This window comes from Coenobita brevimanus, chromosome 77 (genome assembly GCF_032717465.1).
Source record: "Coenobita brevimanus isolate Jiangsu-jjx chromosome 77, ASM3271746v2, whole genome shotgun sequence".
NCBI lineage: Eukaryota > Metazoa > Arthropoda > Malacostraca > Decapoda > Coenobitidae > Coenobita > Coenobita brevimanus.
The window spans coordinates 31,331,448-31,353,563 of NC_137030.1; the positions used below are offsets into that span (position 1 = coordinate 31,331,448).

Genomic DNA, 22,116 nt, shown 5'->3' on the forward strand with positions numbered 1-22,116 from the left:
AAAAGCGTCTCCTTGGTTACTTATCAAATCAAAGGCGTTAAGGATGCTTGTCTGGTGAGGGGAAATAGGGTATAGGAAAAAAAAAAAGTGCAAACTCAAAACATATATGGAAGCCTCTGTTCACTAGTCCTGTTCTATTTTCCCGGGTGATTTCGTGTGTGTTGCGGGGGCGGCCCAGTGAAATCTATCAGTGTCAAACCTGCATCAATTACTCATTTTCTACTCACACTACCACACGCACGCCCACACCGGCAGACGGAGCCGTTCCCCTGCATCAGTTACTCAGTTTCTACTCACACTACCACACCCACGCCCACACCTGCAGACTGAGCCGTTCCCACAGCACAAGGGATATCATCAGGCGAGTTTCTGACAAGCGCTGTTTACGTACCAGCCTAAATTTTCAACCTTTCCAAAGCAACTGGTTTCCTGTTCAGATGCAACATCTTGAGGTGAGAAGGTGAAAGATGGATTTTTTTCTTTTTCAACGCCCCGGGGCTGTGAACAGGCTTAACAACCCGTTCCCTGAGGCCCAGCACTCCTACGTACCACACATGTCACCACCTGGATAGATGTAGCAGTTCCAGCTAGATACAGGGGGACGGAATATTTAACACTATCACTGCAAGCACCTGTGGACGCAAGCACGCTCGTGTATCTTTAGGACGTCCGTGGGTCCTTGGAACGTCCGTGGGTCCTTGGAACGTCCGTAGGTCCTTGGAACGTCCGTGGGTCCTTGGAACGTCCGTGGGTCCTTAAAATGCCTGTGGATTTTAGGACGCTCGCCACTGTCAGCGATTCTTGCCCAGTTGAGGACAGAGTAGAAAATAGTGCTTCATACTGTAAGGATTTCAACAATACTCCTTGTTCCGTAAGAGCCATTATCTCAAACCACATGACGGAGGAGGGAGGAAAACTGTGTGTGTGTGTGTGTGTGTGTGTGTGTGTGTGTGTGTGTGTGTGTGTGTGTGTGTGTGTGTGTGTGTGTGTGTGAGAGAGAGAGAGAGAGAGAGAGAGAGAGAGAGAGAGAGAGAGAGAGAGAGATGATGTTTGTGGGTTTGCTTTGCTTAAAGGACCTAACTGATATCCCAGGGTAAATTTCTCTCTCTCTCTCTCTCTCATAGCTAAAAAATCGAGATCATGAAATATACAAAACAAAAAATGTCATGGAAATGAATCTTAACACTGACAGCCTCGCATGACTCTCTCTCTCTCTCTATTAATTCGTCTGACATTATTTGAGAGACAGAATCCAAGAGAAGACGCTATTGTGAGGGTTAGAGATCAAATTCTCTTCTTAAGACACGACTAATGACTTCCTCTCTCTCTCCCAAGACCCAGTGGAGGAGGTGAAGGGAGAAGGAGGAGGGAGCAAGAAGGAGGAGGGGGAAGAGGAGGAGGGGAGAGGAAGTGCTACGTTGGCGGAAGAGGTGGGAGGGGTGAGAGAGAAAAGACGTGTAGGCGGTGCAAGAATGAGAGAGAGAGAGAGAGAGAGAGAGAGAGAGAGAGAGAGAGAAAGGAAAAAAGAATTACTGACAAGGAGAATTCAAAATAATGAATGAGAAGAAGGCGTATCTGCTCTGACGGAAGAGCAGGGAAGAGTGAGGGAGAAGACGTGACGGAAGAAGGTAAGGAGAGAGAGAGAGAGAGAGAGAGAGAGTAGTGAGGACAGCAAGAAGGGTGATACAATAGCAAAAATAAACAACAGGACGTGGGTAAAGAATTTCTGAGGAGAGGGTGGAAATGAGTGAGATGCAAAGGAAATGAGGGAAATGATAAAGAAAGGAAATGAGAGAATGAAGGAAATGAGAGAGAAGGGAAGGAAATGAGATAAATAAGAAAGAAGGGAAGGAAATGAGATAAATGAGAAAGCAGGGAAGGAAATGAGAGAAATGAGAGAAGGGAAGGAAACGAGAGAGAGGAGAAGGAAATGAGAGTAGGGGTGGAAATGATAGAAACGAGAGAAAAGGAAAGGAAATGAGAGCAGGGAAGGAAATGAGAGAAATGAGAGAGCTGTGAAGGATATGACAGAAATGAGAGAGATGGAAAGGAAATGAGAGAGAGGAGAAGGAAATGAGACGGAAGCGAAGGAATATACATGGCACAGTGAAGATGATAAGAGGGGAAAGAGGTAGACGGAAAATGATGTTATGAGGAAGGGCAGGGATAATGACGTGCTAAGGCAGGGAAGGGAAATTTTGATGAGGAGAAGGTGGAAATGAGAGGGGAAGGAAATGCAGATATGGTAGGGCAATGAAGACGTTACAAGGGATAGAAGGGGAAAAAATGATAACACGGAACAGGGAGGAAGGGGGAGAGGTTTGAGAAGAAATGAAGTAAGGAATGTGAAATGTTGACAGAGAGAGAGTGGAAATGAGAGAGGAAAGATGTGTATGTGCGTTCTGAAGATGGTTTGAGAGAGAGAGAGAGAGAGAGAGAGAGAGAGAGAGAGAGAGAGAGAGAGAGAGAGAGAGATGAATACCTAATACATGCACTAACATGACGCTCCTTGAAATTTATTAATGCTATTTTCTAATGAAATTTTTGATTTGCTCGATAAAAATCTCATGACTATATGCTGCTATCCTTGGCTAGTAATAATAATAATAATAATAATAAAAATAATAATAATAATAATAATAATAACTTGGTACCTATCTACTCACTGTGTAGCCACAATAAGGAAGCTTCGCCATAACTATTTATAGTACCGGTATTGATTGCAAACATAGATACAGTTTACATTTGTCTCTATAGCTGACTAACTGTACAGTATGCTTAAGTGTATTCTCAGATATCGAGCGGGACCACAGCTATATTTCTGTAAAGTTGCGGCTTTACAGCTTTTGTGGTTTTCTCTAAAACATATTACAAAGAAAACACAGAGCACATTTGAATTCGGTCCTTTCCATTAGGCTAAATGGCGCAATATTCAGCCACAGTATCTCGGTAAACTGTTGTATCAAGTGATTTTCAACCAAATAGCTGTATCTCAATTATTAGTTAGTGAGATATTTCAATTTCAAATAGGCTATGCAACTTTTGCACCATAAATGAGTACCGATATATTACCTTGAAAAATAGGTCAAGGTCATTTATATTTGGCACAAGTACTTGGGTCACCCTGGGGGTACCTTCCTGTATATCATGAAGATATAAGAAAAAAAAGGGCAAAGAAAAGTATTACGGCAATAATACTTACCAAAACAGCAAGCTTCGCCATATAGCCTACGGTATATGGCGAAGATTAATAAACGAATAAATCACTTGTAAACACAAGAACGAGGCCTATACTCTATTCACTTCAATATGGCATACTAGTAAAGTTGTCATCTCTTCATCGTCACTACTGAGTTGTAACAGTCAACACTAGAATATGATGCTAGTCACGATGAAGTGCTATGGGTGGGATGTAGAGCCGTGGCACTGTCTTTTTCCGCGATGAAGCTACGGAAATTAAAGCTGGAAAGGAAGGAAATCCGGGCCAGGTTAAGGTGAGAAGAGTACCGTATATACGTGAGGGTCTCGTAGTAAAGGGGTATTGACACACCTAACACTGCCTACAACAACACAAGGGTACACAGACTACACAGATATATCAACACCTGTGATGTGGTGGGATTACGTGAGACGAATGTGTATCAGTAGTGGTTGTAGCCTAGTCGCGGGTTTATCTCGCTGTGAACCCAGTGCACTGCAGGCTGAGGTTGTCCTCGTCTTGCAGTCCACCATCCTCCTTTAGGTGGATGGGGAATACACTGCAACTTTTTATTTTTATTTTTTATGGCCGGGCAGTGGAGCCGCGTGGCTATATTAATGCCACTGCATGAAGGCGCTCCTCTCCAGCATCTCAGAGATCAACAAAGTCTGATGTAATCTAAACTAAAACACATATTTCTTGATAAATCGCTGTGCGTGAGGTTCCTCTATTACAAATGTCGTGTATTTAATTTATCTGCAACGGGAAGGACACACACACACACACACACACACACACACACACACACACACACACACACACACACACACACACACACACACACACACACACACACCACATAAACAGAGAGAGAGAGAGAGAGAGAGAGAGAGAGAGAGAGAGATGTTTGACAATGAGGCACAAATAGCGTCAGTCATTCAGTACACATCTAGAGAACGTTTTCAGAAATTTCGCTTGGGATAGCAAACGCATTTCCATAATAGCGAGCAGTTGTGTGTGCTGCAATTGGCCGGCGAGAGGGTTGAGTGCATGAGGAGAGGGTTGAGTGCACCAGGAGAGGGTTGAGTGCACCAGGAGAGGGTTGAGTGCATCAGGAGAGGACATGCGGGAAAGCTGATTGACGTAAAGCATGTCTGAATATAGATTAGAAGACGAAATTGACGAATGCTGCAGTGATGTTAAAACAACAACAAAAAAACAATGATGATGATGATGATGATAATGATAATGATAATAATAATAATAATAATAATAATAATAATAATAATATAATAAAAAAAAAATAATAATAATAATAATAATAATAATAATAATAAAACATGAATATAAAGGAGAAGGAAGAGTAAGAAAACGAACTGAGATGGAAGACGTTATATCGTGTAAGATAGGTAGGTAGGTAGGTAAGTAGGTAGGTAGGTAAGTAGGTAGGTAGGTAGGTAGGTAGGTAGGTAGGTAGGTAGGTAGGTAAGTAGGTAGGTAGGTAGGTAGGTAGGTAGGTAGGTAGGTAGGTAGGTAGAGAGAGAGAGAGAGAGAGAGAGAGAGAGAGAGAGAGAGAGAGAGAGAGAGAGAGAGAGAGAGAATAATGACGAAAAGAGAGAGATGGAATTTAAACTATAAAAGGAAGAGGAAAATAGAGGAAATAAAAGAAGGAAAAACCACGAAAATGAAGAAAAGAATAAGATATTTAAAGGTAATAACAGGAAGAATGGAGTCAGGATTCCTTGGGCTTGAATGGTGAATGAATGAGTACGTGGCCCATTAAACCGCACAGAATTCTGATTTGTTTTTTTGTTAATTTATTTCTTGTTTTTGAGTCCTATCTATCACCATCCTTAATTGGGATATTATTATACGGTAAGTATTTTTTTATTATTAGTACGGTATTATTATTATTATTATTATTATTCCTCTTCCTCCATTTTTTTCTTCTTCTTTCTCTGATGATGATGATGATGATGATTCCTTTTCCTCCTCCTCCCCCATCTTTTTCTTCTTCTTCTGATTATATTATTATTATTATTATTATTATTATTATTATTATTACTGCTCTTCCTCCTCCTCCTCCTCCACAGTCTGGGGTGAGCAAGGAAGTCATTAGTCGGGTCCTAAGAATACACTCCGATTTCTTTACCACTCTTGCACACTCCTATTTCTCCTACTTTATTATTTATTATTCTTTATTTAAATTAATGACAAACGTTTTATTCAGCTGAGAGCAAGGTTTTTTCTTGTCACTATTTCCTATTCTTTTTTTGTTTTGTTTTGTTTTCATTTTTTGGCGGTTTTATTCAACTGAGAGCAGGTTTTTTCATGTCTATTATTTCCTCTTTTTTTTGTTTTTTTTCTATTTTGTTTCATTCATTTGATTTTTTTCTTTCCCCTATATTTTTCCTGCTTTCTCATTTCTTTTATGGCTGAAGGTCGTAGGCAGAGGGAAAACAGACACAGGAAGACAGCTCTAAACCGACCCACTGCACACCTGAAGGACTGGGAGTATGCTTAACTCTTGAATTAAGGATTTGGACAGTAAAGGGTAAGAGTGCGCTGCCAGACGGGTACTGCATGCCTGCTGTAAAAGGGAAGGATACATGATGGGCTGGAAGTATAAGTTAACTCTTCTATTATGGACCTGGACAGAAAAGGGTAAGAGTGAGGTATCAAATAGGTGCTGCATGCCTACTGTAAAAGGGAAGGATACATGAAGGACTGGGAGTATCGGTTAACTCTTGCACTGGAAAGGAGTGAGAGTGGGATGCCAGACAGGTGCTGTATGCTTGAAGTAGTGAAGGTGGGATGCGGGGATATAGTTCAGAAACGCAGTGATTATTGAAACAGTGATAGGAAAGGGATAGTGATGAAACATTGCGGCGAAAAGGGAGAGGTTGAAGGGGTTAGCAAGAGAGGAGGAAATGATAAGACGAAAAGCCTTGGGTTACAGTCTATACTTATGCAAGGAGGAAGGAACCAAAGACGAGAGAGAGAGAGAGAGAGAGAGAGAGAGAGAGAGAGAGAGAGAGAGAGAGAGAGAGAGCGTATACCAGCGCATTCCATTAGTCGCGAAGGAACAATTGAGCAACTTGTGAGAATTTTTTGACGAATGAATGAGAGTCCGGAGGGTAAGTGGAAGAGGAAGAATTAGAGTGAAAGAGTAAGAGGAGGAGGAGGAGGAGGAGGAGGAGGAAAAACACTTAAGAGTACCTGAATGGCAATCGTAGTTTCTGCTAAATATTGACCCAAATCTTGTTATATATCCCAAATTGTTATATATCTGTAAAGGAAACATTGACTAATATCGTAAATCCGACACCCTGGCAACACCTATACCTGTACGAAGTTTTTAAAATGGGTGATGGAAAGGGACGCCTTCTCGCGGTTGTGGCTACTGATGCAACTGGCTGGTTCTACTGCCTGGTTATATAAACATCCCTCAACTCTCTGCCCATACCCCGAAAGGAGGATGGTTGACTTGCAGGTAGAGGGCAGCTTCAGTCTACACTCCACCGGGTTCACGTTCCGATAAGCTTAGATCTACTACTACTACTACTACTGTTAATGTCCAGCAATATTAAAACACTCACCGTCCCTGGAGCTGTGCAGTATAGATGACGGAGGGGAGAGTTAAGGTTCTTATATCTTAGCTCAGATTTTCGTCCTTTTGCCATATTTCGCGTAGATCGGTGGCAAAAAAGACAATACTACGGCCCTATATCACTTCCATAGCACTTCTTCGCGACTAGCATCATATCCCCGTGTTAATCCATCGCTACGCTTCAGGATTCAAGAGAGAGGACAATTTTAGGTCGATCACGTAGATCTGTGGCAGAAAATGACAATACGACGAACTCTTTCCATTGCACTTCCTCGCGACTAGCATCATATCCCAATGTTAATCTACCATTTCACCTCAGCATTCAAGATGGAGAGAGGGCAATTTTAGACCTAGTTAGACTAAAATGACTATTGTACTGTAGCACGTTGTTCTATGGGTGGAGGTAAAGATGAGACGGGCAGATATCGCTATAAGTAAGCGGTGTGGTAAAAAATCTAAACATCTGACGTACAACTGGTGCTGTAACTTGAAGCAAAACTGGCAAATCACCTTCATAGGCATTGATGAAAATTGTATGTAGGAAATTTTAGCGTAATTCCAATAGGGGCAGCTCACTCGACCCCTTCCTGCCCCCTCCCATGCACCTTCCTCGTCTGGCAGTGCGCATAACCTCTTTTAATCCACACCCTGAAAGAAATCCCACTGCACACACACTGCACTCAGTATTATTAGCTTTACAGAACACACGAACACCGACGAGACCGAACACACACTTTGCATGTAATATCATTAGCTTTAAACACCTTTACAGAGCACATGAACACCGACGAGACCCAGCAGCGGGGAACACAAATGAAATGCTCTTCACAATCTTTGCAATACATTCCTTTTCCTTTTCCTGATGAATTTCGGCTCCATATGCATCGATAATACGCTTATCACTATCACCATCACCGTTCTTTCTTTTTCTTCTTTTCTTCCCTTTTTCTTTTTCTTGTTTTTTTTTTTAAATTAAGGTAAACACTTAAGGTCATCTTGTCAGCTTTGGAGGCGTTTGGTACCTTTTTCCTGATGACATCCTGGCCATTTCACCTCAGTATTGTCTTCTGTGCCCTCGTAGAATGGGGAAATCTGCCATCTTGGGGCAACTCCTACCGGTTTGGAAAGAAAATAAAAATGAATATTAAATATTAAATAAATATAAAAAATGAAGCTTAGAGTTTTTATACGTATTTTTTCGCCGGCGGTGGGAGTTACCCCATTCTGCGCAACTTCTAGCTTCGTAATACCGATAAAAATGCCATGGAGGGATGGAGAGGTATATGAGAGAGGGGTGTGAGCTGGGGGGAGGTCATCGAAATGGCGGGGGACAGGGTGACATAGAGGCAATTTGTTTTTGGTCACCCCTTACGAGATAAGGCGTTTGGCTGTAGACAGATAGATGGATAGAACTATTAACTCCAGGCCTATGATATACTTTCCCACTATCCTTCCTACTTCGACCATTCGGTAACCCCTTCAGTACGGGCGATTTCCTTTAACCTAAATTAAAATGGCCTGGTGTTGGTGGTATTAAAGTGAGAGAGACACCGCGGGACTGAAGGGATTAACGTAACAGTCACTAAGATTGCACTGGTGAGGAAGAAGTGCTATACTCTCACTACAACCTGGCCCAGAGTTTTGTTCTTTTGCAGTTGAAATGGCTGAAAAAGACAATGCTATGGCTCTCCATCCTTTCCACAGCAATTCTTCGTGACTAGCGTCATTTAATACTGAGCTATTGTTACAACTCTGCCTACGAGATGGAAAGGTGACTATTTTTTTAGGCACCTCAGAATTAAGAGTACAGAGCGCCTCCTAAACGAATAACAGTGCGGATCTTTGCACTCTTGACCTCTTACACTCGCCTTAGCCTGGCTCATTTCCGATCTGTGTATAATTTTTGGTATTACTGCGTTTTCGGACACCTCAAACTTCTTTAGGTTAGGCTGGGTTAGGTTAGATAATTTTTGGTTTGGGTAATTTAATTTTGTTCAGATGTGATTTTAGATCAAGATGAAATTATGCTTTTCCGATGGTTTTTGCTGTTTCGGACGAATTTTCAACTTCATTCGTGGCGGAAGTTGGTTGTTTCTAACGATTTAACCCCTCATTATCCCTGATCATTAAAGCCCTTCCCACTTGAGAGCGGTTTTAAGATTGATTGGGGGTTGAAATAGTGCCTGAGAAGCCACTGATTTCCGGTAGAAATGAAAGTCAGATTCGTCTGAAATAACGAGGACCATCCGAAAAATATAATTTTATAATCGCAAGAGGAGTTGTCTGAAACGGCAAATTTGCTCTGTTTTTGCGTTTATTTTTATCTAGGAAAGTCAAGGTTAGGTTAGGTTTCTTATCTTGGTATCAAGTTACGTAAACTTGTTAGACTGCTAGGTTTAATGTTAGGTTTGGATAGGTTGCTACGTTAGAATTAAAAAAAGAAAAAAAAAGATAAAAGAATGATCCTCCTCGAAAAAAAATCAAACTTTGAGTGCAGTGCAAAAACGGTAGGCCTATACATACATACACGGAAGCTGCTCCGTGGTCACGGCACTCGCCACCATTACGTTTTCTTGAGCCACTGTACGCTTGCACTACGATGGATCCGTAGAACGCTTACGTGTTCGTGATGGAAGCTCACTGGAGGAGGGGGACGTATCGGAATCCGTCATAATTATGTCAAATAGCAAAATAAAACACTAAACGACGGACTCCCGACATCGCAACAGTAAGGCAAAATCATGACTGCGTAACCATCAGTGCATGCAGATCAGGTTCTCCCTACTCGCTAGAATGTAGCAGATAACTACGCAAGAAAACCGTTAAACCCTCATTTGAAGTCACAAACTAAATTTCCCACTAAGTCCTACATGTAATATAAACCTTAATATTCAACATGAAAACCTTAATATTCAACAGGAAATTATATAAAAATTAATTCTCCAGCTGACGAAACTCCACAAATTTCCAGCTAAAGAATACTGAAAGCACTTAAATTTAGCGAGACAAAAATTTGGGAACACTTGTAACCCTGGCTGCCCAAACAGAGTGACGAGTCGACCATGGGCGCCCAGTGATTACACGAGCCAAGGATAGAGGTTACTCACTCTCTCCCCTCTGACTGGCTGACGTGTGGCTCGGCCCTGGTGGAGTTAAATGGCATGATTTAAAGGTCAGTGTTTAATACAGTTTAAATAATTCACTCTTTCATGCACTTTCAAATTCATTCATTTTCAGCCAGCCACGGAGTAAACACCTGCCACCTGCGCGATAGCAAATTATTTTTCGTTTCCCCACTTCATCTCACCTCTCAGTTCTCCTTTATCCCCCGTCCCCCGCCCCTCCCTGAAATTAGAGCTGGTTTAAATGACTAATAGTTCAGTTTCTCTCATCCCCCGTCTCTCTCTCTCTCTCTCTCTCTCTCTCTCTCTCTCAAGAAGTTGAAATTAGAGTTGGTTTTAATGATTCCTGTAATCAAGAAGCAGCTCGAGCAGTTAAGAAATTAGTGAAGGCTACCTGTCTCAGTCCAAAAACTTTCCCCTGAGTTGGGTAAAATAAAGATTAAAAATACGAACACACGATGGGCTGTAAAGGGTTAAGATATAATTCAAATGGTTAAAAGTTGAGATATGTAACAGGTGATAAATTAGGAACGCAGTGTCTAATATTAGCATTTACGGGTGGCCAGTTTGAATAGCTTGTTATTAACGGATATATAACACGAATGCATGAAGATTACTGAGTAGGATTTCGGGCGCATGACATTATTTCTAGTGGTGTTCCCAGTGAGTTGTTGTAGACGAAGCATTACTGAACGTTGTCAGCACTATGGATGAGGATACAAAACGGTTTCAGCACTATGGATGAAGATATTGAACGGTTTCAGCGCAAAGGGTGAAGCTACAGAACGGTTTCAGCACTACGAATGAAGATATGAACGGTTTCAGCACTACGAATGAAGATATGAACGGTTTCAGCACTATGGATATGAGATATGAACGGTTTCAGCACTATGGATATGAGATATGAACGGTTTCAGCACTATGGATATGAGATATGAACGGTTTCAGCACTATGGATATGAGATATGAACGGTTTCAGCACTATGGATATGAGATATGAACGGTTTCAGCACTACGAATGAAGATATGAACGGTTTCAGCACTATGGATATGAGATATGAACGGTTTCAGCTCTATGGATGGAGATATAGAACGGTTTCAGCACTATGGATATGAGATATGAACGGTTTCAGCACTACGAATGAAGATATGAACGGTTTCAGCACTACGAATGAAGATATGAACGGTTTCAGCATTATGGATATGAGATATGAACGGTTTCAGCACTATGGATATGAGATATGAACGGTTTCAGCACTATGGATATGAGATATGAACGGTTTCAGCTCTATGGATGGAGATATAGAACGGTTTCAGCACCATGGATGATGATTGCTTACGGACCAATTGTCGTTCTGTGCATTCTAGTAAATGTTCTGCGGTATTTGACTTAGTGAATCTAGTAAACAGTATAAAAACCAATGATTATAATTACTAATTTACGTTCTCTTCATCACTAAATATCATGGAAAGGATATGTACTACTGTATATATACTGTATCATACATTACCTGCGGGACGGCCTGACAGAACCGAATGCTTACCTGTGGTCGACGGGCCTGCTCGGCTAGGCAGACTGTGGTAAAACAACAACAACAACAAATTTGCCACAACTCGCCATTCAAGACAGAGTGAGGGCAACCAAGTTAGAGTACAATGAACATAGTACTGAAAGGGTTAAAGGAAAATAAAACACTTGCCTTATTATGAACGCTGATTTACCTTTATTTCATCTACTCACACTTTATTTGGCCTGTTCTTATAAACAGCCTGCCCGGTAACACTCTCATGATCAGAACAAGTCTTTAATTTTCTTCTCCTCCCAATCCCATACAGTTTTGCTTAATTGAGGGAGTTCAAGGTGTGCGAGTGTTGATCCTGACGCCATTAGCCCTCTCTCGGCCGGCACAACTCTGGTATCAATTCCAGCTGGCACCATATCTCTTCATTCAGCTGGGAGTGGGTCATGGAAGCCTGATGGTCGTGTTATAAGTGACGGGAGATTCTGTTTTTTTTATACCTATGAGATACACAGAGCCGCCCGTGTATGGCGTTCCACTTCAGACTTACTTGGCGGTGTTGTAAGGACGGCTCAGTCTGCTTGTGTGGGCGTGGGTGTGTCAGTGGGTGTAGGAAATGACTAAATGATGCAGGATAGACATTAATACCGTTGACTAAGCCGTCCCCACAGCACACGAGAATTAGCCCGGAGTGTGGAAGAGGAGTTTTATAAATGGACCCCCTGTATTTTGCCAATTAAGTTCTTTTGCATCTTACTGCTAAAGGTTATTGTGGTATTGTACGCAAAATGAACCACAAAAAATGAGGCGCTACGAACTGAATTAAAACGGATTCCTAGAGGCAGATATCAGTGACCATATAGCACTATACTCTTTTTACTCTAACTTGGCCTAAACTCCCCATCTGTCCATCTTGATAACTTAGCTGTAGCAGTACTGTAGATTAACGTTTAAATATGATGCTAGTCACGATGAAGTGCTGTGGAAATAATGTTAAGCCGTAGTAATGTCTTTTTCTGCCTTGCAGTTACGTGAAATAATCTGCAAAAGGGCGAAAATCTGGGCCAAGTTTAAGCGAAAAGAGTATAGATCACGGCAAAGATGCAGTACAAGTAAAGTTATGAAAATAGTAAAGGAGGAAGAGGGAATGGCAAGAAAAGGTAAACACAAATAAAGCAAAGGTAAAGCACTGTTAAAACACGCTAAGAGACAGTCTCGAAAGTAAAAAGGCAGCAAATCATAACACAAAATGTCTCGTCAAAGAACACAGTGAGAGGTTACAAAGCCTCCTGTACCATTTAAAATACGAGGAAGTGTTCGTAAAGTGTAAATCCAAGTGTAAATCCTTCTCTTACTGCAAATCCAGGTGTAAATCTTTCTCCCTCTGTAAATCCAAGCGTGAATCCTTCTCCCACTAAATCCAAGTGTAAATCCTTCTCCCACTAAATCCGTGTAAATCCTTCTCCCACTAAATCCGTGTAAATCCTTTCCCACTAAATCCAAGTGTAAATCCTTCTCCCACTAAATCCAAGTGTAAATCCTTTCCCACTAAATCCAAGTGTAAATCCTTCTCCCACTAAATCCAAGTGCAATTCAATCTCCTACTGTAAATCCAAGTGTAAATCCTTCTCCCACTGTAAATCCAAGTGTAAATCCTTCTCCCACTGTAAATCCAAGTGTAAATCCTTCTCTTATTCGCTTTTACTTATTAATATTGAGTATAAGGAGATTTAGTTAGTATGTAAATTAAGCTTATAATTAACTAGATAATTACTATTTCTGTAAGTGAATTGTACTTGAATGCGCTAAAAATATCATTATTTTGATATAGACATGGCTGAAGGTCATTTATTAAGATGTACAGAGTATGTTATTTACACAGGAAGGTGTTTTTAAAGACACACACACACACACACACACACACACACACACACACACACACACAGCTGATTACTCGTATCTGGGGACATATAGTAGTGTGTTTTTCCTCTGTTTTCCTTCATAAAACTGGCTGACAATCTACATTAACTTCCTATACCCATCTCACTCACTCAGCAAAAGGTGAAGTGATTCATTTTTCAAACCGTACCGTCAAAAGTAAAAGTCAAGGTAGAAGGGGTTAAAGTGTCGGCCCTTTAACCAAAAATGCATATATTCAATTTGGATCAGACTTGGTGGAAGGGTTTACGGTCAGCCAAAGATAAAGTGACTTTTGAGAACAACAGATCAAAGGTCAAAGTCATATGACAATATCAATTTAAACATTAACAACAACAAAAAAAAAAAAAAACGATTTGGACCAAACGCAGTGAAAAGGTTGTTGGATTTGCAAGGATGAAATGCATACAATATGAGAATAATTCATCAAAGGTCATGGTCACAGGGCTGGGTCAAATGTTTGGTCGTGGACTGGCTGTAAGGCGGCGTGGGTGCTGCACTTCCTGTGTGCACCATCGTGTTATCTCCACACAGTGTCATTCTGCTAAAGACAGGTTATTAGAAAGAGAGGAAATTAGCCAGAGCATTCTTTAACCCCTTCACCGTTATGACTGTTCCAGGATGACTAACTTACAAAAACCTTTATAATTTCTGACTAAGAGGCTTTTTAAAAGTCAATGAAACAGGTATAAAAATACATTGTATAAAATGTATTAAGATGTAGGGACGGCAGTATTTCAAAAACCCCTGGAACAAGGTCGAGAGAGTAAAGGAACATTTAACCCCAACCATTCATTCCTTTTTTGTTTTTTTTTAACACTCATTACGAAAATAATGGTATGGTTGTCAGTCAACCATATAGTTAATAAAAGTATGCCTTAAAAAAGTGTAGGCGTGGGGTTACATGTCCTGTTACTGCCTCGACCATGTTCCAGTGGTGTTTGGTTCACTGCCATCCCTATTTCTTCATATAATTTGAAGTGTATTTTTATACCTGTTAGTATTAGCAGCAGCAGTAGTAGTAGTAGTAGTAGTGGTAGTAGTAATAGCCGCAGTAGTACAGTAGTTAGTGGTAGTAGTATTAGCAGTAGCAGTAGTCACAGTAGTAGTGGTAAAATTTGGAGAAAAACAAATAATAAATTATTTAGTACTAACACTACAATAAGAGATGTTGTTAATACAATCCTCATAGAATTTATAATAAGATTTCAGGATTACAGTACTGTTGAGCAGATTTTGTTCTGGTATACATACATGACTAGGAAATATACAGATACAATTTCTCAATCAAAATTCACTGTAATGATTGCAGTGAAGAGTACTACAAAATGTTTTTATTAATCCTTTCACTGCGATGGGGCAACTTAGATACCTTAGCTGATAATTGGGCCCGCATTATCGTTGGGTTGAAGCTCCCTAACACCTCTTCCTAAACGATTTGTTTTGCTTATTAAACTTTACTATCGTCTTTTGTGTTGCTTGAATAATTCTATTACGGCCATACGCTGCATATGTAAGGTACAAAATTATATTAACCCACTGGATCCAAAAGTAAATCGCCGAGGAAGCGGTGCTAGGGAACTCTTACGGGCCTAGAAGACTTTTTAACGGAAGAGCACCCCAGGCAGAGGCTAAACATACTGTTATAAAAGTCATTGAAAGTGCACCGTCATGATAGTTGAAGAAGGTAATGGCTAGTCCCTATATTATCACTGGTCTAGTCAGTCTTGCAGTAATTCCCAATCTATCAGTATTTTAACACGTTTCACACTTTCAGCATTAGTCTTATCACTTGTTATAATATCCCCATAGTTTTACAGTAAACCCTATTCTGTCCCTGTTTTCACATTGGATTCATAATTTTAGCATTAGTCTGTTATCACTTATTCTAATATCCCCGTAGCTTTTATCCGTCTTTCTTCTTTGTGACAGACTCCATAAACGTCTCATCGCCACTGTCTGCTAAACGCGCCACATTATGAAGCGTAGCGCCTGGCTCGCCAAATCTCCACCAGCCTCAAATTGTGCACATTGCTGTTTAGTCTGATGGGCCTGTGTACATCTGCAGGTATGCCACAGTACCTGTTCTCTAGAATGGCAAATGAACGATACAGACTTGCTTCTGTATCTAAATATTAGTGTGCTACCAGTGTTGTATATAGTATTGACCTTACAACCAAGGTGTTTTTCCACTAAGGATTCTACAGATTATGATATATTACTGGATATCATGAGATGGTATACAGTCTGTCCTTAACATAAGGGCTGTGCGAAAAGCCGATCCAAGAATCGATTCCTTCGAGTGTGATCAGCTTACCTGAGAATCGTTACTCAGATACGGGAACCAGTTCCCCTGCAGCGATTTTGCTAACACTGGTGAGCTGAATGAGAACGAGCTGCTGAACACTGTCACTGAGAGTATAACGTGTTGTTGAATTCACTGAGGGACTCAAAAAAATAATCCAGTGGTGTGGTGTGGTGTTGCAGGGCAGACTCAGCTAGATACCTGCAGGTGTTGCCAACGCACTGCAGCTGCGAGTCAGGCTCCGAGGCTCAGTGCGGTCAGCCTCAGCCCCACAGAATGGGGGGGGGGAGGCAAGAATCAGTTCCAAAAGCGTTAGTATTATTGGCATTAGTGTATGTGTCAGCTTTGTAGGAGAAATGTTTATAGTAATCGTGATTCATAAAACATATTACTTAAAAAGTAGCATTATCATTGTTACTTATTGATTATTTTATACTTATTTCCAGTATGTTGACACCATTTTAATGGCTTAGTTTTAACAGCAAAGGATTGTATTTCTTACTCAGTAAGTATGGAATAAAGAACACGGGTTTTCACGGTCTCTCGTAATACGATATAATTAAACCAGTGTTTGTTATCACGGAGTGCACTCACCGAATTACTCTGCCTCAACTTTGACGGTATTTACTTACTCTGTGAATCCACTCCAGAATCGATTCCAGCGGTTCCGACGGCAATGAGAATCAGAACCGAGGAATCTGAGTTTATGGATTCTTTCCCAGTCATACGTAACCTATACTGTGGGATCACTGGCTGGACAACAGGAACGTAAGAAAGTGTCTCGAGAGCTCCAGGTAATCAGCTGAAGAGCTACAGGCGTCTGGCAACCCTGGCTTTGGCCACCCCCGGTTGTAGCCGAAGGTGTGGTAAGAACAGGTCTAGTCGCAGCTGTCGCCCAGCAAGGGTACTGGTGGCGGTGACACCAGCCGTAGTAGCAGCTTATGTAGGAAGGACGGTCACTGCTTGTCATAAGGCTGAAAATACACAACAAGCAGTAGAGTTAAACCTTTGATTGTGGTGGGTTGAAGTTCGATATTTCACTGGGGCTAAAACCTAAGAATTTAATTTATTAATGCGACATTTGGGAGCTCAATGATTTAAAAACTATTCATATTAATTCTGTCACTGCCAAGGATTCTCGTGCCGTACTTAACTGATACTAACCCCACAAGACTCCGAAAAACTGAGGGGAAACGTTCCAGTAAAAGGGCTTGAAAGATGCCCCATATATCACCCACTGTTAAGGCCACGGGACCCATTTTCCAAGAATATTAACAACATTTACAACTGACCACATATCACAACTACTGGTGGTGTTCTTACTCACACAGCTGCCACGCACCCACCTCGCATCACCTGCCGACACACCCGTAGTCATGGCGGGGAGTTATCATGAGCCAAGCCAGGTGTTTGCTGCTTGTAATGAAGGAGATAAGGAAGATAACAATACACGACATACATAACCCTACACACATTATATATTGATAGATAGATAGATAGATGATTTGGACACAGAAATAGATAGATAGACAGATAAACAGACAGAGACACGCAGGCACACAGATTGATAGACAGAAGACAAATAGATAGACATAAATAGACAGATGGTATAGACATAATGAAATATCAGAAAGTTTCCTGAGTTCTTGTCTGATATGTACGCCGTATAAGAGATGGCAATACTGCGGGGAAGGGTGTCACATACACCTTTGCTACGCTTGTACAATCGACATCAAAAGTCCTGTCACCATGCCTGCCTTTTCATTCCATAGACTTTAATAATCAGTGTTGTGAATTAGCATCAACCGAGACTGATGACTTTATTCAACTATAGATCAGTGTCATAAGCGTCATTATTGCAGATCCGCCACACTGATTTTCTTAAGTCGTAGGGAGAGAAGTATGCGAGGACAGTTGAACATGAATCAGCCAGACCCCATCGTTGGCGTGCTGGTAGTGCTGGGGAGGTGTGTCCGAGGTGTCAGTCGCCAAGTTTAGGTCTGAACAAAAGTATATCAATTCAATTTACAAGCTAGACAAGATTTTTTTCTTCTTTGCCTCCTACGGCTCAGCAGTCCTTCGTGCCACATCCCTCCACATGTCACCACTTGGGCTCAAAAACTTTGTGGGATGTTTATATAGTAGGGCAACTCCAACGCCCGGTCATATCAGTGCCACCACGTGAAGGCGTCTCTCTCTACCACCCACATAATTAGAATAACATTACAAATACACCATCGGCCTGAAGAGATTAACGTTTTACTGTCTGCATCAGTACCAAACACGTAGCCTGGTAAATAGGACTGTACTGTACTAGATCTCACTTGTTGGAATCTTATGTGTTGCGGGGACGGCTCAGTCTGCTGGTGTGGGCGTGGGTGTGGCTGTGGGAGTAGAACATAAATAAATAATGCAGGATAAACACTGATAACACTGAGCCGTCCCCGCAACACACGAGAGATCTCCCGTCAGAAAGTAAGGGAAGCGTTATATATGTACCACCCTGCATGTGAGGAGGAGATATTTCGAAATATTAAAAGTTACTTAAAATGCAACACCGTTTACAATGCAGCTACTTAAAATGCAACTGTACTTAGAACACAGCTAAACTTAGAATGCAACTCTACTTAGAATGCAGCTCTACTTAGAATGCAACTCTACTTAGAATGCAACTCTTCTTAGAATGTAACTCTACTTAGAATGCAACTCTACTTAGAATGCAGCTCTACTTAGAATGCAGCTCTACTTAGAATGCAGCCCTACTTAGAATGCAGCTCTACTTAGAGTACAACTCTATTTAGAGTACAACTCTACTTAGAATACAACTCTTCTTAGAATACAGCTCTACTTATAATACAACTTTACTTAAAATGCAGCTCTACTCAGAATGCAACTACTTAGAATGCATCTCTGCTTAGAATGCAACTCAGTATAAGGCAAGACATGGCATTGCAACACTCACCCGTGTATATCATTCTGGGGTCAGTTGTCCGGCATCGCTCACTCTGAAACACATTATTATTATTATTATTATTATTATTATTATTATTATTATTGCTGCTATTATTGTTATTGTTGTTATTATTACCACACAATAGCGCAACAAGATTTAGCTTGTGTGTGTGTGTGTGTGTGTGTGTGTGTGCGCGTGCCTTAACTCCCCCTAGGCAATTTCATGGATTTGAATGAAACTTCCCAGGTGAGTTCGTCTGGCTGCTCCGAAGATCCTCCACTATATACAGTTTTTCAGCCATGATATTTAGCGGGTTAGCCCTCATCACCAAATTCTAGAAATCTTGAAAGGAGGGCAGGTATGGCTTTGATATCTTAGTACATGCAATACAGTGGACTCTCATCCATAGGGCGATATTTGGCGAGCTTGACCCCCCAGTGATTCTTGGGAGTCAGCCCCCCTCCCCAAAATGAAAACGATCAGAAATAGGGGAAAGTAAGCACATGAATTCCAATAGAGCTTCTCAGGTCAGCTCATCTGCTTACCTGGTGATGTTTTCCATATATCAAACTTTCCACCATTATTTTTAGGGGGGTCAGCCCCCGATCCAAAACTTATGGGGATACAAAATAGGGGAAGGAAAGCAGATATGAAACAGGTATCTTAGTACATGTAAAATGGGCTCCAGTCCCTTTACTACAACAGGTACTACTACTGCTACTACTACTACTACTACAACTATTACTACTACTACTACTACTACTACTACCATCACCACCACTATCACCACCACCACAACTACTATTACCACCACCACCACAGCAGCTACTACTACTACCACCACCCCCACTACTACTACTACTACTGCTACTACTACTACTTCTTCTTCTTCTACTACTACTGTACTATTATCACCAACATCACCACTACCAGTACCACTACTACTACCACCATCACCACAACTACTACTGTTGTTACTACTACCACTATTACTATCACCATTACCACCACCACCACCACCACCACCACCACCACCACCACTACTACTACTACTACTACTACTACTACTACTACTACTACTACGAATCACTGAGTGTATCCCGTGATATCACCCCTTCACATATGCCGCAAATACTATCATGTGGCTTTTACAGCTGCATACTGGCTTCTTTAATGGCGCTCTGATATTATGTTGTAATACTTTCAAATCGGCAGGTATATCGCAGGAATAATAATGATGATGATGATGATGATGATGAGTGGATATGGTGACTCTCTATACGTTTGCGACCTTCCTACCATGTGTTAGTGATGTTGTTGCTTATGGTGGTGTGGTGTTGTAGGTACTGGCGGGTGTGGTGTGTGGTAATTACTTGTGTACCGTATGTGGGTATGCGTTGATGGTGAGTGGGGTACCGTGGTGTGTGGTGTGATGTGGGATTGTACCTTACCTTCACTATGATGGTGAAGTGATGTCGGTGTGTATGGTGACAGTGAGATGAATAATAATGCGTATGTTGCTGTGGTAAGGTGGATGATGGTGCGTATGGTGGCGTGGTGTGGTGACAGAGATGATTTAATGATGATATATAATCCTGTCTACGCCTGACCTACCTGTGCCGTGGTGGTGAAGTGGATGTTGGTGCGTATGGTGGTGCGGTGCGGGGTCTGGACGGGGCGGAAGTTGTTGGCCAGGGGGGCGTGGGCCAGACTGGAGGAGTTACCCTGCCGAAGTGCCCGCAGTTGGTGGAGCTGAGGGCATATTATATACTCCTTTCACTCTAACTTGGATTAAAATTACCATCTCGCCATCTTGAATACCGTGTTCCAGCAAAACATTAACACGAGAATATATTACTAATGTTTTTTCTCTAACTTGGCTTAACATTGCCGTCTCACCATCCTGAATGTTGAGTTGTAACAGTAGATTAAAAGTACATTCGAATTCTTTACTACCTTTACCGTAACTTGGCCTAAAATTGCCCTGACGAAGTGCCTCTCTCTCTCTCTCTCTCTCTCTCTCTCTCTCCAGGCGCCTTAATCCTCGAAGGGGTGACCACAAACAAATATGCCTCCACGTCACCCTGTCCTCCACCATCAGTCTGTCCTCCTTACATCTCACACCTCCCTCACTCGTATACCCATCCACCCCATCCCTCCATCTCATCCTCGGTCTTCCTCTCCACCTTAGATTTACTCTCCTAATCAGTCTCTCACTCTCCATCCTCTCCACATGACTAAAATCCATATATCAAATTATCAGTATTAAGTCACGCGTATATTCTAATCTTCACAGAGCTAAAACCATCAGTCCGCAACAAGACTAATGTATATAATGGAAATAAAAGCCGCCTCATGGTCGAGACAACTCATGTAGTGTTATACGGGTAACTTCACGTGAATTTCTATAGTACCTAAGTGAGTTATAAGAACCTGTGAACGTTAATACCGTCACCAGTAGCCCTCTCATGACCGGCACAGCTCTAGTACTCTATCCCAGCCAAATTCAGGCGATTTTATTCAGCTGTGAGTTGGTATAGGAGATTTAGGGGATTAATATTGTCACCCTTAGCCCCTTTCACGCTCCGGACAACTCTGTGCAAGGTAGAGAGAGAGAGAGAGATTTAGCAGTTTGTCATAGCAGCCTAGGATTAATAGTTCTTTTAATCAGTTGACGTTTCTCGTAATATATAGTTGCCATTAACCAGGTACTTTAGCTCAGACTGGGGAAGACTTCACTTACTCTATTACTCTGTTAGTGCTTGACTTTATCCTGAACTGAGAATCCGGAGGTGAAAAGAAGAAATTAATGCAAACATGAACTGATTTCCAGCTGTTGTCATCATCATCATCATTATCATCATCAGTATCATCATCAATATCATCATCAGTATCTTCATCACTATCATCATCAGTATCATCAATATCATTATCATCATCATCATCATTATCCCGCCCCTTTGTCTAACTCGTTGGTTGGGGAGGTAAATGAAAAAAAGATAGCCATTACATACAACTTAGATATATCAATAGCAGAGGAAGGGTTACAAACTATCTATCTATGTCTTTATCTATCTATCTGTCTACCTATCTGTCTATCTATATATCTATCTGTCTACCTAGCCATGTCTCTCTGTCCATCTGTATCTACCTATCTGTCTCTCCATCTATCTGTTCATCTCTACCTATCCATCCATCTATCTATATACCGTTGCCAAATGGTATATGCTTAAAACGTTGCCTGCAGAGGTAGGCTGGGGGCCCAGCTTTGCCTGGAACTCACAGCTCGTTATCGCCGACTGGATGAGAGGAATTTAGGATACATAGTGTTGCCAATTTAGCGTTTTTCTCGTTAGGTAGAGAGATATTTACTTCCATCTATCAACAGTTTTTAATCGTCTAGCTGTAAGAAATTCCTCCATTTCCTGGAGATTTCTGCAAAGGTTTAGCAATATTCCAGTGATTACTG

At 41.4% G+C, this 22,116-nt stretch overlaps 1 protein-coding gene across 1 annotated transcript in view; it reads right to left on the reverse strand.

Annotated features, from left to right (window-relative positions):
* Nucleotides 1-619: 619 nt before the first annotated feature.
* The window catches only part of LOC145408525 (carbonic anhydrase-related protein 10-like), a 57,883-nt gene continuing 36,386 nt past the window's right edge, over nt 620-22,116 (reverse strand). Inside the window, exons 7-13 of the mRNA XM_080279256.1 lie at nt 20,262-20,399; nt 18,657-18,699; nt 17,630-17,694; nt 16,327-16,447; nt 15,707-15,801; nt 3,508-3,560; nt 620-800 (exon numbers count right to left, since the gene is read on the reverse strand). Coding sequence (XP_080135382.1) covers nt 620-800; nt 3,508-3,560; nt 15,707-15,801; nt 16,327-16,447; nt 17,630-17,694; nt 18,657-18,699; nt 20,262-20,399 — 696 coding nt within the window. The remainder of the gene's footprint in view (nt 801-3,507; nt 3,561-15,706; nt 15,802-16,326; nt 16,448-17,629; nt 17,695-18,656; nt 18,700-20,261; nt 20,400-22,116) is intronic.